Source organism: Phocoena sinus, chromosome 9, assembly GCF_008692025.1.
Source record: "Phocoena sinus isolate mPhoSin1 chromosome 9, mPhoSin1.pri, whole genome shotgun sequence".
Lineage (NCBI taxonomy): Eukaryota > Metazoa > Chordata > Mammalia > Artiodactyla > Phocoenidae > Phocoena > Phocoena sinus.
Genome location: NC_045771.1, coordinates 76037470 through 76056173, shown reverse-complemented (window position 1 = coordinate 76056173; position 18704 = coordinate 76037470). Strand labels below are relative to the sequence as shown.

The 18704-nt window shown below is 41.3% G+C and overlaps 1 protein-coding gene across 1 annotated transcript in view; it reads right to left on the bottom strand.

Annotated features, from left to right (window-relative positions):
- The window catches only part of GPNMB (glycoprotein nmb), a 28699-nt gene extending 10537 nt beyond the window's left edge, over positions 1-18162 (bottom strand). Inside the window, exons 1-6 of the mRNA XM_032644026.1 lie at positions 17971-18162; positions 10154-10306; positions 8091-8234; positions 5728-5877; positions 3102-3260; positions 2449-2760 (exon numbers count right to left, since the gene is read on the bottom strand). Coding sequence (XP_032499917.1) covers positions 2449-2760; positions 3102-3260; positions 5728-5877; positions 8091-8234; positions 10154-10306; positions 17971-18040 — 988 coding nt within the window. The 5' untranslated portion in view covers positions 18041-18162. The remainder of the gene's footprint in view (positions 1-2448; positions 2761-3101; positions 3261-5727; positions 5878-8090; positions 8235-10153; positions 10307-17970) is intronic.
- Between the last annotated feature and the right edge of the window lie 542 nt (positions 18163-18704).

The following is an 18704-nucleotide window of genomic DNA, read 5'->3' as shown; positions in this document are numbered from 1 at the left end:
TAAAGGGCTAATGGAGAAAAACTAACACCTTAAAAGACAGATGGGGAAGAAGGTAAGCGTCCTACTTAATTCATTGTTTATGTCCCTGTTACTCAGAGAATGGTGTGAGATCCTTTGATTCTTTGGAAAAGTTCTACATGATATGATATATATATGATATATACATATTATATATAATATTACACTGATTAGCATCAATCTTACAAAGGTTTTTCTTTTTAGATTTGTACACAGAAATGATCAATGGCACGGTTACCTAAGGGAGGAGAATTGTGTGGCTTAAAACTAGAGCATACCTGTCTGCCCTATAATGTAATTATCTTCCTGAATCACCACTTCAGCTCTGCTTCTGTCTCACTCCTTTGGTTGCATTTGGTTTCTATTTAATAGCTGTACTCATTTTGAAGCTACTTACTATAGCAGAGAACATAATTTTTGGTCAAATAAGAATCCAGTGCTCAATAATCCAAGCCTGTTAATATGCTCTGCATAGCTGAAAATGTTCTCTCTTCCAGAGGACAAGTACCCCAACCCCTTTCTCAAGTCATGGGCTGACTCCTATCATCACCTTGGGTCCCATTACGTATTCCCATCCCTCCATTCCCTAAGTCTCACAGCTGCTCTAAGGCATTTTGGGGTTTATTACGGTTGATCTAACACCTTTAGATAAAGGCAGGCAGTTTCCTTTCACTATGAAATTTAACAAATTCAACAAATTTAACAAATTGCTACCTTATATCTTATGGTCTAACCTATAGAAAATAATAACAAATTTAAAATACTCTTTCATTGACTTAAAATATATTTTTTTGCATGTTATGATACAAATATGTTCTAAGAAAAATAAGCTAGCTTTATAAAAATGCAATTCAAGATAGACTAACATTAAATAACCTAACATTAAGACTTTTACCATTCAGGAATTTCTAGACAGATGTAACAAGCACCTGTAATTTATTTTGAATTTTACACCTGGTCTGCTTATTTGTAAGGAAGACTGATGCTTGTAGATAAATAAATTGACTCTCCTATAGAAATACCAGAACGAAGCTATATGTTTCGAATTGTTCAATGCAGTTATATTTACAACTGGAATTAGGTTTAACTGAATCATCCACCAGTAAGAGAGTGGTTAAATAAATAAGCCACTGAATCAAGTGAGTCAGACTTAAATGTACTGATAACGGGAAGATGTCTATGATGTTTGTTAAATGAAAAAAGGCAAACTGTAGAATACATATTTCATGAACCCATCTACCTAAAAATCAAAACCACAAATCCTATATGTATTTATAGAATATGTTTGTAAATATACAGAAAAAGATCCGGAAAGAAACACTACCAACCCTTAACAGGGTTTAACTCTCGAGAGGAGAGCATGAAGAGGAACTTTCACTTTTATTTGAAATTTCTGTATTTGAAGTTTTATTAAGGGACATGCATTAATTTTATAATTTAAAACATTCCAAGAAAGAATTAATCAAAATAGGTAATAACTTATAATGTCTTGCTTTAGATATGCTTGACTTAGCAAGATATTTTTATTAATAACACACTTATTGATAACAGTTTATTATTTATATCTAACAGGTTTGGGTTAAAAAACCAATTGCAACAAGTCTGGACATCGTCATCGAGTGTTCTGTCCCGACTTGGTGATGGAGCCCTCTAGTGTCCAGTGAGAGGATGTCAGTCTATTACCATCCCCGGGATGCCGGCATGGTAAGATGTACTCGTGGCTTAGTGGGGAAGGATGGTAATGGTGTGGGGTAGGGTGTAGAATCAGACGGAAGCTAATGCTTCACAAAGTAAACTCTGAAGAACTTCTTGAATGACCTCATATACTATTATTAGAAGGTGGGATTTAAGTAATTATGCCTTATATCCAGAATAATTTTAGTGTCTGGAATCTTTCCAGCCTGCCAGCCAAGAAATATTCTCAAGGTGCATTCTTTTTCGAGCCTATCTGTAAGCTACATTTAAGGGTGGCTGAGTTTTCATGGGACATGGGGTGGATGTGGGCACGGTGGGGAGGAGAATGGAAGTGGGAAGGAAATGTGGGAGGGGGAGGAAGGACAGTGGGATGGCCTGAATGTTTACAAGAGGTCCATGTTTCTTAACTAAAAAAAAAAAGGGAAGCAAACAGAAATGTGACAGGCTAGAAGGGGGAAAGCATCCGTACGCATAACAAGGGCCAGTGAGAATTAGGAAGGTCAAGGAGCTGTATACGAGTCACCAAGTGACTTTAAACACGTTCTCCTTTCTTCCAAACTGTAACAACTAAAAATGGTGATAAAGTAGCTAAACAAAATCAACAGGTAGAAAATGGAGTCATTGCAGAGTTTTTACACAGTCTCTTTAACTAAGGATCTAATTATACAACCCACATGAATTTTTTTTTCTGGCTGTTAAGGAACCCTGACAACAAAAAAGACCTGGAAAACTTACCCAAAGAAGCGGTGGTTTTTGGAGGTCTGGGTGAAGGTGAAGGACAAGGTCCAGGCACTGTAGCTTGCACAGTGAGGTTGAGACTGAAGGTTCCATTGAGAACATAGGTGTGGTTCAAAGTGTGATTGTTGGAAACAAACAGACCAGTATTATCCCCAAAGTTCCACTTGTAGTAAATGGCAGACTCATTGAGGAAGTGGCTGGGATCATGAATCAGGACATCGAATGTAATGGGGAGGTCCTTGAGGAAGGTTTCATCAGATGAATTTCGATTGTTCTTCTGGGACATAGTCACAAATACAGGAATCTGATCTAAAAGATATATCCACACCCCCCCCCAAAAAAAAGAAAGAAAGAAAGTCACCACTGCTTGACTTTAAGTGGATGACTTTAATGTTTTTAAACTAAAAACATTAGAAATTAAAATTAGGGATAATTCAGCATCATTTTCCCTTTTCTTATACAAGTTTGCTAGAGTTTTCCTAGGTTATTCTGGAAAACATAGATGGAATATGTTATTAAATATATAAGGTTGAGAAGGAGTCCAAATGACATCTAACCTAACCCAAAATACTTGGCTCTCTTTCTAACCCACTGACATCATCAGAACTAAGTGTCTCACACTCAGTTAATTTAGAGTTCAGTCCACTCACCTGTTACCACATACACATCTTTCACTTTTGCTATGGGAACGTACGCCCGTCGGTATCTTCTATAGACAGTTACTTCCATGATTTGAGGGCCAGGAGTCACATTGGCTGTGTTTATAGAAACTCTCACTGAACACTGTCCCAGTTTCTGGAAATATTGACCTTTGAGAGGATGGAAATGTTTAGTTATTGGCTACATTATATGATCATTACAGAAAGCTGATGTTTCTTAAAGCATAACAACTGCCATTTAGAGATAGTTCTGGGAAAGGAAAAACAGGATGGGGATGCAGTCCTGGCTCCTTCAGAAAAGAAGGCGGTGCTCATTTTTATATAAAACCTTATAAAACAATCTCACAAACATAAATGTAATTGTATATAGTTGATTAAAATGAAAAGAGCTGTTTAGTGGGATGCCATTAGTCCTTAGTTTACAAATAAATAATTTGTATAAGGAAGTGATCTGGTACTTGAAATACATATGTTTCCCCCAGAAAATACATTTGATGTAGGTGTCCAAGGGAGTTAAAAATATATCCAAAAATCGACCTTATTTTTGTAACAATATTAGTAGTTCAGCTATATTGTTAAGTAACTTTTTTCTTTTAGGGAACTAGAATCCTCCACCTTCTAGTAGTGTTTGTTTATAAAAATGCAGTAAGTGATGAAAAACAAACAGGGTATTGTGGGTATAAAAAGGAACGGAGTAGTTAACATTTCTAGGGCCCTTGAATCCTTCTTTTTCTTTCTCCAACTCTAACCTAAATCTAACTGCCACTGGCTAGCTAGTGAAAGTAATTCCTCTCCTTCAGGGCTCAAGGATTTTTCTAATCCTTTTGAGGCACCTGGCACAGATGTGTCATTGAAACAACAAGTATTGTAAGATGGATGCTTGTGAGACGGAGATGTTTAAAGATCATGTTCATCACATGGTCAAAGGTGTCAGGAAAGGGACGACTTCCCTGGTGGTCCAGTGGTTAAGATTCTGTGCTTCCACTGCAGGGGCCACGGGTTCGATCCCTGGTCGGGGAACTAAGATCCCACACGCCGCGAGTTGCAGCCCAAAAAATAGAAAATGAAGTGTCAGGAAAGGCTTGCGATCCCCCTTTACCTTGAAATGAAGAGGCAGTTCTGTTAGAGGTTATAGGGGAAAGAGGTGTCTCTTGGAATTAGTGATACGTGAGGAAATGTTAGTTCTGGCACCGACCACAGAGGCAGTGCTTGGCTGAGGAAAAATATTAGTTAACTCTGAGACCTCAGCAGAAGGTAGAAATTCAAAACCGTCTTGTTAGGAAAACAGCGGTTTCTGGGCTGGAAACTGATGTTAAATAAAGACATCTTAACTAGTTAAGTTAATGGTTCTTAACTAGGCTAAACAGAATCTGGAGTGTTAGTGAGCCTAAGTGACTCCATGCAAACTGTCAGGTCAAAGAAATCATGACACTTGGGGAATTTACTGACAGGGCCATGAAGGGACTGAAAAAAGTCGGCTTTAAATCAGCTGATTTAAATAGACGAGCATAGTATTTGTTATACATTTTGTACTCTGTTCAAGTGGACCATGTATTATTAATATGTTATTTTGATTTATAAGTTAACTGAAGAAAGAGAAGCTGTCTGTAATTCATGAAGACAGACCAAACATTTAGAAATTTGGAGTCTGCATGGCTGGTAGCAGATTTGCAATACTCAGAGCCAGGTGGCACCTGGTAAGATTTTTAACTAAGAATTTAGCAGCTTTGCTAATAACCTAAATTTAGTCCTCCCTAAAAAAAAAAATCACTTCACTAATAGTAAAGCAAAGTGGATACCATTTGTGGTTAAAAAAAAAAAAGAGGGTAGGTTATGTCAAAGAAGAAGAGTAGTTAGATTATTATACTTTTACTCAATAGAATATTATGCAGTCATTAAAATAATGTATATAAAAAGGTTTAGAGAACTCTCACGCGGTCCAGTGGTTAGGACTTGGTGCTTTCACTGCCAGGGCCTGGGTTTGTTACCTGGTCAAGGAACTAAGATCCCACAAGCCATGCAAGAATTTTAGTCAATGCTCATGATATTGATCAAAATGTATATATTTTATGATCTTAATCAAGAAATACTAAGAAAAAAGAAAGAAAGAAATACTGGTAGAGAAAACACCATCATGTTAACAATGATAATCTCTGGTGTGAATTATGGTGACTGATTTTTCATTTGTGTTTTTCTGCATTTTCCAAATTTCCTACAAAGAGTATAAGTTAAATTCTGAAAATTCTTTTAAAAACATAAAAAAATTAAATAATAAATCAGCAAATGCCCATCCGTGTGCGATGCAAATAAATAAATATTATTTTTCATATTACTGTTTTAGACAGAAAAAAATTGAGTAGCTTTGTCTTAAAAAAAAAAAGAAAGCTGAACCTGTCTTTTTCTCGTTTTAATTATTTGATGTCCTGGAGATATGGCAAGGCTAACCCAGATTTAATTTTTATCCCTCACCCTCCACTCCAGCTAAGGAAAGTTAAAAGAGTAACTGTTGTTAAACTCCCAGTGTTGTAATTCTCAATTATAGAATATGGAAAGAGAAAAAATTTAAAATTTGAAGGAAAGGTAAAGAAGAAGCTAAGGGGGTTTGTAAAAGTCCAACCAAGTGTGTGGAACACAAAGACGAAATTCCATTTTCGGGGGTGAGGGAAAGGCTTCCCGTGGTGGCCTTGTCTGGTGCCATTTCCCCAGTCACCGTCCTCTGTCCATGCTGTCCAGTTGTAAACATATGGGTCAGGAGATGGACCAGTATCTAAAGAGAGAAAGGAACACGCCATGACTGACTCAGAATACTCAATGCTCTTCATTGAATTAAACACATTTTCATATTTTTTCATAACTCATTTAAATACGGTTGGACAACTAAAACCCTAATATTCAGAATTCATCTAATGGTACCTTTACGACCTGTGCATTTTTCTGCCTACATGTTATATTTCAATGAGTTTTATATAAAGTAATTTTTCAGGAAATTTAGAGCTATCACTTAATATGTTTACCTTCATATTGGGTCTCCAAATCACAAGCATATTCAAACCAAACTGAGGGATGCTGTATCATTTTACTTTGATACACTCTCTCTATCTGTAGCTTTTGTTCCCTGATTCATTTGACATCATGACTCTCCTCTCCTAAAGACTTCAGCACACATCTCCAAAGAATAAGGACATTCTCTTACATAACCACGTCATCGCCACGCCTACCACAGTCAAAGGTCACATCATACATTTGGCTATTTTGTTTCTTCAAATGATTCAGAAAAAAAAAAGAAATATGCCTAGAAATGTAGATAGATGACAGATACATAGATAGGTAGATAGATAGATGGAAACAGGAAAAAAATGTTAAATTTGTTGAATCTCGAAGTACCTGCTTTCTACTTTTCTGTATGTTTGGGAAAACATCAGTTTTCCATTTTAAACAAGTCATGATCAGTATCTTTTCATCTAGAACAATCCCCCCACCCTCTTGTTTTTTTTATGTCACTGACATTTATGAAGAGCCTTTTTATTTATCAATCTACTACAGCCATTATTTTTTTTACTCTTAAGTTATTCCAAATATGGCCAGTAGGAGCCCCTCTAGCTGCCTTCCGTGTCCCTGTGACATGTCCCCATTACTCCCTTGTTTTCTGGGACAACAAGATGTCCCTGGTTCATGTGGTACTTTCCCTGTCCTACACCTGGAATTAGTCATTTCTTCAAAAATTCTAGTTTCTTCTAGAGGTGATATATACTTTATATAACTTTTCATAAGTCACAAGGACTCTTTCATATAAAAGTGCTCAGAGGGTTAGACTGTCATTTGAAACATTCATAAGAATTAACTTTTTTTTTTTTGCGGTACGCGGGCCTCTCACTGTTGTGGCCTCTCCCATTGCGGAGCACAGGCTCCGGACGCGCAGGCTCAGCGGCCATGGCTCACGGGCCCAGCCGCTCTGCGGCATGTGGGATCTTCCCGGACCGGGGCACGCACCCGTGTCCCCTGCATCGGCAGGCGGACTCTCAACCACTGCACCACCAGGGAAGCCCCAAGTATTAACTTTTTTAGAAGGAAAGAAAAAATGCTACAGACGATTATAAACAACACTTTTTAATTATCAAACTCTTTCTACACAGAATTCATTGTTTGCGTCATAGGAAGATGATAAATTTCTAAGAAATAAACACATCAACTGTTTCACAGAAGTTCTAAGTAATAAAATCAGATCATGACTGCACTTATCAGCCTTGTTACTGACTGAGGAATCTCAGTAATTACCTGAGCTTTTAAGGCTGTACAGTTCTAACGAGATAATCCCCCTTGATGTATTTGTAATCATTTGTGCTCTTTAACATGGGCAAAGAGCTTATCTGCTTTAACTAAGAGCAAAGCAACACCAAAATAGACAAATCTTAGCATTTGTGCTAGGCATACAGTTTAAGGAATTCTTGTGAGCAGAAGCCTATCTGATTAACAAAGATCTGACAAATTGACTATTCTTTGAGTAGCCAGAAGAAGTCCAAGTAATAAAATCCAAATCTGAGAATCAACAAGGTATTCTCTGTCCAATCAACTGGGCACTAAGAAAAGGCCAAGCCTCGGGACTTCCCTGGCGGTCCAGTGGTTAAGACTCCGAGCTCCCAATGCAGGGGGGCATGGGTTCGATGCCTGGTCAGGGAACTAAGATCCCACATGCAGCAAAGGGCAGCCAAAAAAAAAAAAAAAAAAGGCCAAGCCTCACAACGTAGATTTGAGGAGAGTTCCAAGTAGTGGAGAGACACCCGTTGGCCAAAATGGATTTGACTGATGTTGATGGAGGGACATATTCACATTCCCTGTCATCCAACTTGAGGAGGGGGTGACAAGGGACAACTGCAGCATCTTGCATTTATAGAAGTACCTGTGAGCATTAAGGTTTATGAGGAGGGTCTCCAGTAGTTAGGAGAACCAGCATGTTCCTGTAATGGGACTAACATTCCTTACCATTTCTGAAGTTCTTCTCATAGACTATGGTGCCACTGGCACCTTCCTGTTGGCATCTGGGGAATACCAGGTTCACTGCGAATGTTATAGTTGAGCCCACAAGTGCTGGTGCATCACTGGTCAGAAGTGCCTGCACACGGCCTCCTAGGGCATAGAAAAGTAGAGCTCAATCAAACACCTCTTTTCCCTTTCACTGATAAACAAAAAAAAGTAAAGTTAAATCTACAAATAAGAACCAGAGGATCCTTATGCCTCTTTACAAACTATTTGCAGAATTCTTCGCTTTTGCTGTCAGAGTACAACATTCCAGAAGACAAACTTAAAAAGTCAGACCAATTGAAGAATTCTCTAACCACAGAAAGAACATTTCCTTAAAATAATTAAAAATCTATTTAATTGGATTGAGGAGACAGGTATTAAAGGTTTGCAATTTTCAATTTCAAGACCAATGACTGAAGGATTCATTGGCTTTTGATATGAACAGAGAGATATTAACTTTCGGAGAAACCACACTTTTGAGATGGTCAAAGTGCCCTGGAGTCTCAGAACTTCTGAAGATGACCATTCCCACATCAGTTACTTAAGTTTGAGGCCAAACCTGCTTGCTCTTCAAAATCTTCCAAGAGGCACCAGTTGTAAATTTCTAAGGCGATTTTACTGTGCGTGTGGTGGGGGAGAGGAGTTTAGAAAGTGATACTGTTGAGATAAAGGAAAGATTGCCAAATCCAGGTGCCTCCCACTTGGTAACTAGAGTACTGTCATTCATGGACGCACCATGAGCCCTGTGATCTCAGAGTCTACAATCTACAAGCCTAACTGAAATAGGAAATTACAGCTGTTTGGCGGATGCAACCTAATCAAACTTACAAGCTTTTGCACAGCCAAGGGAACCATAAACAAAATTAGAAGACAGCCTGCGGAATGGGAGAAAATATTTGCAAACAATGTGACTGACAGGGAATTAATTTCCAGAATATACAAACAGCTCATACAACTCAACAACAAAAATCAAACAACCCAATCGGAAAATGGGCAGAAGACCTAACTAGACATGTCTCCAAAGAAGACATACAGATGGCCAATAGGAACATGAAAAGATGCTCAATATTGCTAATTATTAGAGAAATGTAAATCAAAACTACAGTGAGGTATCAACTCACACCAGTCAGAATGGCCATCAACAAAAAGTCCAGAAATAATAAATGTTGGAGAGGGTGTGGAGGAAAGGGAACCCTCTTACACTGTTAGTGGGAATGTAAATTGGTACATACTATGGAAAACAGTATGGAAGTTCTTCAAAAAACTAAAAATAGAATTACCACATGACCCAGCAATCCCACTCCTGGGACTATAGCCAGACAAAATTATAATTCAAAAAGATACATGATCCTCTATGTTCACAGCAGCACTATTCACAGTAGCCAACACATGGAACAACCTAAATGTCCATCAACAGATGCATGGATAAAGAAGATGTGGTACATATATCCGATAGACTACTACTCAGCCATAGAAAAGAAGGAAATAATGCCATTTGCAGCAACATGGATGGACCTAGAGTTTATCATACTAAATGAAGTCAGAAAGAGAAAGACAAATACCATACGATAGCACTTATGTGTGGAATTTAAAATATGACACGAACCTATCTACGAAACAGAAAGAGACTCACAGACATAGAGAACGGACTTGTTATTGCCAAGGGGGAGGAGAGGTTGGGGAGGGATGGACTCGGAGTTTGGTGTCGGCAGATGCAAACTGTTACATATAGAATGGATAAAAAACAAGGTCCTACTGTATAGCACAGGGAACTATAGAACTATATTCAATATCCTGAGATAAACCATAATGGAAAAGAATATTTAAAAAAAGAATGTGTGTCTTCATATATATATGAACATATAAATATATATACATCGGAATCACTTGGCTGTAAGCAGAAATTAACACAACATTGTAAATTAACTATACTTCAGTTAAAAAAATTGAATCACTATGTTGTACACTTGAAATTAAAAAAAAAAAAGAAATTACAGTTGTTTTGGTTGAGTCTTTTGATTTACCTTTCCAAGAGTTTTGCCACCTCGAGTCTCCCCTCTTCCACACTGGATAGAGTTTTTCATTCCAGTCGTTTTCATCTGATGACCAGCCATTTAATTGCCTGTGCTCCCGCATATAACCAGAAGGTCTCTCATTGCTCAGCACATCATGAACGCCTATAAAGACATTTGAAAAAAAAATTATTTTGTCTACCTCCTCTCTCATTTAGTATTACCTAACAATGGTTAAAGCAACTTTTCACTTCATAAGATTGGAAAGCACATACATAATATTTCCAATATGTGAAGCAGATAGAAAGTGCTTTTTAAAAAAATGTGTACTGGAAATACCTTGAATACACGTACTCAGACCCTAGACCCTATCTCTTTACGTACTTTAAGTGAATCAAGGAAAAGTTTTGAATGTCAGTATTTCTTAGACATCATTTGGTTTCTCAAAACATGTCTTCTGAATATTTGGATTTGATACACTATCATTAGGAAAGACACTGATGCCAATGATCTTCAGAGCAGTTTTTCATCTTTTTCCATTCTGAATGGTTTACTTGGCTCAAGGAGTGCCAGACTGAGGAATGCCTCCAAGGTTCCAGGAGACGTGTACCAGTCCTGGAGGGCCCAGTGCTGAACAAATGTTTTTATGGCCCAGCACATGGTCTGTCTTGGTGAACGTTCCATATACAGTTGTGTAGTATTGTGTTTTTTTAATGTCACTTATGTCAAGCTGGTTGGTATTGTCTTTGGCAACTTCTCTGTTCCTGTTGATTTTCTGTGTGCTTGTTATTTCGTTACTGAAAGAGGAATGTTGAAATCTTCAACTGTAATTATGGATGTGCCAATTTGCCAACTTTGTCTTTCAGTTGGCATTATCTGCTTTATGTATTTTGAAGCTCTATTTTAAATTGTTAAGTCTTCTTGATGAATTGACCCTTTTAACATTAGGAATTGACTTTTTTTCTTTGCTAATATTCCTTGTTCTGAAGAATACTTTGATATTAGTGCTTAGTGTTTAACTGGTACATCTTTTACCATCCTTTTACTTTTTTTGCACATTAAAAAATTTTTTAATTAATTTATATTTATTTTTGGCTGTCTTGGGTCTTCATTGCTGCACGCGGGCTTTCTCTAGTTGTGGCGAGTGGGGGCTACTCTTCATTGTGGTGCGCAGGCTTCTCATTGTGGTGGCTTCTCTTGCTGCGAAGCACAGGCCTTAGGCGCGTGGGCTTCAGTAGTTGTGGCACACGGGCTCAGTAGCTGTGGCTCACGAGCTCTAGAGCACAGGCTCAGCAGTTGTTGTGCACCGGCTTAGTTGCTCTGTGGCATGTGGAATCTTCCCAGACCAGGGATCAAACCCGTGTACCCTCCATTGGCAGGAGGGTTCTTAACCACTGTGCCACCAGGAAAGTCCCCATCCTTTTACTTTTAACCTATAAATATTTTTATATTTGAAGCGGGTTTCTTGTAGACAGCATATTGTTTTTTTTTAAAAAAATAGTCTAATAATTTTTACCCTTTATTTGGAGTGTTTAGGTAATTTACATTTAATGTAATTATCAATATTGTGGGATTTGTCTACTATATGTTTTCTATTTATCCATTTTGTCCTTTATTCCTTTTTTCTTCTTTTCTTATACTTACTGGGATTATTTTTGGATTCCATTTTATCTGCATTATTGACTTATTAGCTATACCTCTTTGTTTCGAGTGGTTGCTCCAGGGTTTATAGTATTCCAATTCTTTTAAATTTCTTTCCAATCTTGATGTCTGTCTTTTTGCCTTTCCTGATAAGTCTGGTGGTCACATTGTCTGTCCTTTCTTTGAGGACTGTAGCAGACAGTTCCTGCCTGCACCTGTCCTCTTTCTCTTGTTGCAGAGTTTTTACCATAATGATTCAAAATTCTAGAGGATCACTTTCCTAGCTTTCCTTACAGTTTGGGCAGGAACTGATGATTAGATCCTGGCTGACGGGAGCTGATCGTAAGTCTGATGGAGGCTTCTGGGAAACATTTTTCTCTATCATTAAAAAAAAAAAAAAGTGGGAAAAAACTCCATTTTTTCCTCCTGAGAATTGATTTTGGAGACAGTAGTATGAGGATGTGATACCTGGACTGTGACAGCCATATTTAACCATGAGGGAAAAAATCTGAGGAAGCAGGCCAGCACACCAAGGGTGTCAGAATAGATGGATGAAAAGAAAGAGTCCTTGACAATATTGTTGAGCTCTTCCTCCAGCCTTGTCTACCTTTGGGTGGATTGAGACAATAAATGTCCTACTCAACCTATTTGAGTATCTGTTACTCACAGGCAAAAGCTCCACTGTCTATAACCCTTGCCAGCCCCTAATCATACACTGCTATAAACTGTTGTCTCATCTAGTCATATGGTCTCGTGTCTTGGTCTGGCTATGGACTCAGAGACAGGAACGCTGCCTTTTCTCTTACATCCTGAAAGAGGCCTCCTATGAGGGGCGGTATTTAGAAGGTACTCAGAGAAGCCATACTGAATGGATGCCACTAGCCTCTGCCTTCTATTCCTCTTTGTTGGTAGGAGGAAGGGGAAGCATGTAATTCCCTTCTTATAATGGAGACAGATGGAGTGGGAAAGAACATTGAGCTGGAAGTTACAGAACCCACTATGAAACAGGCTGTGGGATTTCAGGCCATGTTTCTTCTCTGGGCCTTCACATCAGGCAAAAAACCACATGTCCTGTGATACTGTGAGATAGTATCTGTTTCCAAAAAGGAACAGAGTGAGGGCAGGAAATTTATGTTTATCAAGAAATGTTTATTATAACTGGAAATTCAGTTGAATGTTGAGTCATGGAATGGTAGAATGTTCTATATAGAAAGAACTAAGAGTAGTTCGTTCAAATCCTTTCATTTACAGACGAAGAAATTCAGGCCTAGGGCTTCCCTGGTGGCGCAGTGGTTGAGAGTCCACCTGCCGATGCAGGGGACACGGGTTTGTGCCCCGGTCTGGGAAGATCCCACATGCCGCGGTGCGGCTGGGCCCGTGAGCCATGGCCGCCGAGCCTGAGCGTCCGGAGCCTGTGCTCCGCAACGGGAGAGGCCACAACAGCGAGAGGCCCGCGTACCGCAAAAAAAAAAAAAAAAAAAAGAAATTCAGGCCTAGAGAAGTGATACGATTCACTCAGAGTCATCTGTAATCAAGTAGAAATGAAGATTGGCATCTTTGAGTCCCAGGATCAGTTTTTTCTACTCTTCCGAAGTCTTCCTCTTCCTCAGATCCTGAGTGAATGTCAGTGTTTCCAGAAACATAATCCAAACACAGATTTCTCTTCTGATTTTAAATGTCAAAAGTCTGGGCTTCCCTGGTGGCACAGTGGTTAAGAATCCACCTGCCAATGCAGGGGACACGGGTTCGAGCCCTGGTCCGGGAAGATACCACATGCTGCGGAGCAACTAAGCCCGTGCACCACAACTACTGAGCCTGTGCTCTAGAGCCCATGCTCCCCAACAAGAGAAGCCACCACAATGAGAAGCCCGGGCACTGCAATGAAGAGTAGTCCCTGCTCGCTGCAACTAGAGAAAGCCCGTGTGCAGCAACGAACACCCAACACAGCCAAAAAATAAATAAATAAAAATAAATTGAAAAAAATAAATGTCAAAAATCAAGGAAAAATACAAACTTAAAAGGCAAATGACAAGGAATAGACACATAGGCCCATAGAACAGACTATAGAACCCAAAAATAGACTCACAGATATGCCCTACGGATTTTTGCAAATATAATCCAATGAAGAAAAGATAGCCTTTCAACATATGGCACTGTAAAAAAGTAAAAAACATAGGAAAAATCTTCAGGTTCTAGGTAGGCAAGAATTCTTAGACTTAACACCAAAACCATAATCTATAACAGGAGAAACTGATAAACTGGGCCTCATTAAAATTAAAAAATTTTGCTCTGTGAAATACCATGTGAAGAGGGTAAAAAGGCACATTACAGGGAGAAAAATATTTGCAAACCACATTTCCAAAAAAGGAATAATATCTAGAACATATAAAGGATTTTCAAAACTCAGTGTTAAAAAAAATCAAATAATCCAGGTAAAAGACCTGACCAGACATTTCACAGATGAGGATGTACAGAAGACAAAGTAACACATGAAAAGATGTTCAATATCATTAGCCAGTGAGTAAATGCACATTAAAACCACAATGAGATATCACTGCATACCTATCAGAAAGACTAAAATTAAAAATACTGACATCAGGGGCTTCCCTGGTGGCTCAGTGGTTAGGAATCTACCTGCCAATGCAGGGACCATGGGTTCAAGCCTTGGTCCGGGAAGATCCCACATGCCACAGAGCAACTAAGCCCATGAGCCACAACTACTGAGCCCCCACACCACAACTGCTGAAGCTCGCGTGCCTAGAGCCTGTGCTCTGCAGCAAGAGAAGCCACTGCAATGAGAAGCCTGACCACCACAACGAAGAGTAGCCCCTGCTCGCCCTGACTAGAGAAAGCCCACATGCATCAACGAAGACCCAATGCAGCCAAAAGTAGGATAAATAAATTTATTAAAAGCAAATGACATCAGATGTAGGTGCAGATGTAGAGAAACTGAATCACTCATACACTGCTGGTGGAAATGGTACCGCCATTCTGGAAAACAGTCTGGCAGTTTCTTGTGAAACTAAACATGCAATTACTATGCAACCAAGCAGTCGTACTCATGGGCATTTGTCCCAGAAAAATGGAAACTTATGTTCACATAAAAACCTGAACATTAATGTTCAGAGCAGCTTTACTCATAATAGCCTAAGCTGCAACAACCCAGAAATCTTTCAGTGGGCGAATGGATAAACTGTGGTACATCCATGTAGTCCGGTGTACCACTCAGTGATAAAGAACTAGCTATTGATACACACAACAACCTCAATAAATTACGTTGAGTAAAAAAGAGCCAGGTCCCCTAAATTACATACTGTATGATTCCATTTCTCTAACGTTCTTGAAGTTACAAAATTATAAAACTAGAGAATGGATTAGTGGTTGCCAGGGGCTGGGGGCTGGGTGGAGTGGGAAAGGGAAGTGGGTTTGGATCTTTGTGGTGATGTGACTGTTCTGTATTTTGACCGTGTCAATGTCAATATCTTGGTTGCCACATTGTAGTACAACTTTGCAAAATGTTACCATTGGGAGAAACCCCGCAAAGGGTACATAGCGGGGACCTCTTTGTATTATTTCTTGAAAGTGCATGTGAATCTACAATAACCTCAAAATAAAAAGAATTAAAAAATAGAATAAAAATTTAAAAACCCCAACAGTAAGACTTTAAAAAAGAAAGTGGGGAGGGGAATAGATGTGAAGGTAAATGGGGTCACACGCAGCACCCCTGTGGCTGTTCCCTCTACCCTTCGGACGCCCTGCTCTACTAGCAGAGACATGGCGGCTTGGCCACTTGTGAGCTACTCTGTCAATAGCCTCTCCTTCCTCTTTTTACCACGGCTGTGACTGGAAAATGGCAAGGAATCCCTTGGTGTCTTATATAATGCTAAATTCTCCCCATCCTTATTTTTTGCGGCCAGGATATTTCTTCTTAAGGCAAGGTGAAGCCAGGCACAGCAGGTTTTGTTACGTGGTAATAGGTTGGGCCTCCTCTCAAACTGCTGGCCAGCCTCAGGCTGATCTGCCTTGCTGAGCAGAGCAAGGCGGTGCCGGTGGACCGGAGGCTAGAATTAGGTGCAGGGGCCAGTCACTCGTGGTCCAGCCCCACGGCTGGCAGGAAGGACAGCGGCTGCCACGAAAGCCTTCCTCGTCCTCGTATCCGCCGTGCGGCCCTTCCCCCTTGCCCGGGACACGGGAACAGCGCCAGCTTGCCCGGCCTCCCCGGGCTGTTGCAAGGCCCCGTGCGGCCCAGACGAGAGACAAATCCCGGGCCGCCGCTCTCCGGCCCGGCCCCGCGCCGGCACAGCCCCTGCATCTGGGCTCCTGGGTCAAAGTCGCGGCTCCTCTTCCTGCCCCGTCACCGGCCTCAGCGCTGGCTGCACAACTGGCCTCCTGACACTCTCCTCCCCTACCCCCCAGCCCAGGTCCCCATCCCGGAACCCCAGCACCGCGGGCTCCCGGCGCGCCCAGCGTCCCCCCCGCCCCATTCCACGAGCCTGCAGCGCCCCCCTCTTTCTCCTCCACCCAGCCGCCGCCGGGCATCGCACTCTGCAAGGACCTCTTCGCTGTAGGGCTTTTCTCTCCCGCTGGGAGGAGTGAGAGGAACGCGTGCACGTGTGTCCAGGATCCTCCACTCTCCGATCTGGGCCCAGCAGGTGAAAAGCTGGACCTGGGCTCCTCGTTTGCTCACCCGTTGAAGAGTGGGAGGACCATGTGCTCCACAAAGGGGGCTGTGAGGACTAGCCGACTGATTTAAGGCGGCCAGCTCAGTGAGCACACACGGTGGGTCCCTTCTCAGCGCCTACCTTCCCCCCCCCGCCCCTCCCGTGGAGTCGTCTGGCAAAATCAGGACTTTTCCTCCAGGGAACGTTGTCACTCTACTGGAGTGAGGTGGAGTGGACCTTCTGGGAGATGTCTAATTCACTTCCTTCTCCCACTCCACTGGAGGATAGGGGCTGCCATGGCCGCCCATCCCCTGGACTGGACAAGTGGGCCACCGGTGAGCTCAGTGGTTCGCAGCTCTGGCTTCCGTTCCAATCACAAGAGGAGATTTTTAAACAAGGATGCTCCAACCCCACCTCCAAAGATTCTCATCTCATTGATCTGGGCATCAGCATTGTTAGAAAGTCCCCAGCCTCTACTCTAACTAGAAAAGAGACCCAGGGCTTTAGCGCTTTTCTCAGTATCCTCACTACAGTGGCAGCAGACTCCTGCAGGTCTGTGAAAACCTATCAGCAGGTTTTTTTTTTTGTCAAGCGGCTTGTGGGATCTTAGTTCCCTGACCAGGGATCAAAGCTGGGCCCTCGGCAGTGAAAGCGTGGAGTCCAAACCACCAGGATCACCAGGGAATTCCCTCAGCAGAATTGGCGATAGCTTCTGGGTTGGGATTATTAGAAAGTCTGATTCCAGATTTGGGGCCCCATTTCATCTGAGGCTCTTTCCTGTTGGATGGCAACGAAACAAAATTTAGTGGGTAGCGTTGCTGTGGTCTCAAGCCAGAGACTGTGCCCTTCATTGCCCACAGCCCCCACCGCCCCCCCCCCCCGCCGCCAATGTCTCTAACAGAGTGGGTGGCAATTTTGATAGAAAAAAGCTCCACAGCAGGGCTTCCCTGGTGGCGCAGCGGTTGAGAATCTGCCTGCTAATGCAGGGGACACGGGTTCGAGCCCTGTTCTGGGAGGATCCCACATGCCACGGAGCAACTAGGCCCGTGAACCACACAACTACTGAGCCTGCGCGTCTGGAGCCTGTGCTCCGCAACAAGAGAGGCCGCGATAGTGAGAGGCCCGCGCACCGTGATGAAGAGTGGCCCCCGCTTGCCACAACTAGAGAAAGCCCTACGCACAGAAATGAAGATCCAACACAGCAAAAATAAATAAATAAATCAAATAGAGCCCAGTAATTCCTGAAAAGTCTAGATAAACAACTTCAATAAACAGTCACAGGTTCTTTAAAAAAAAAAAAAAAAAAAAAAAGCTCCACAGCAGAGGGGCTGCACATCTTTCACTTCAAGAGCCTGGAGCAAAGAATGGGGACTGAACGCATTCTGCCGTACTTTCAACATCCCCAACGGTTTTGAATGCTTCCTCAAGTCCAACTTGGGGCTCAGGCAGAGTTACTTCAGACAAACCCATCACTTCAGGCAATAGCCAGAGAATGGGTTAAAAATACAGAAATGGACAGTTACTCACGTTTGGCAGCGTCAAGTGGCAGTCTTGCAGCCAGCAGCAGAAATCCCAGGAAACAGTAGAGACATCCCATGCTGAATTCTCACAGATCCCGGCAATCAAGGTTTAGCTTGTAACTCCTCTGGCTCTATCCGCTAAGAGCAACAGTGTTCTTCTGGTTTTTGCTGTGCTCCACTCCTTATTTTCATTAAATATGGGCCTCGGGGCAGATCATGTGATGGTATTAAGCTGCTTGATCTGGTCTCTGGAGTTCAACCACTCATGTGCTTCTGACTCACTTGCTCTTAGTATCTATTTATTCACTTTTCAGATGCATACCATTGCAGTGTTGCTATTCCATATTTCTAGTTGAAGGGATTTACTTTCCTATGGGCCCTATTTTGATAGCCTTCCCCAAATAAAATTTCAATCTCCAACCTCACTGATTTTTTTTAATTTTTGAAATGTTTTGTTATCTTATATTTTGAATTAGATTCTGTTCATTCTGTTCGTTTCTTTTTTTGAACTTGTGAATTTTATTTTATTTTTTATACAGCAGGTTCTTATTAGTCATCAATTTTTTAAAAAATTTATTTATTTCTGACTGTGTTGGGTCTTTGTTTCTGTGCAAGGGCTTTCTCTACTTGTGGCAAGCGGGGGCCGCTCTTTATCGCGGTGCGCGGGCCTCTCACTATCGCGGCCTCTCTTGTTGCGGAGCACAGGCTCCAGACGCACAGACTCAGTAGTTGTGGCTCACG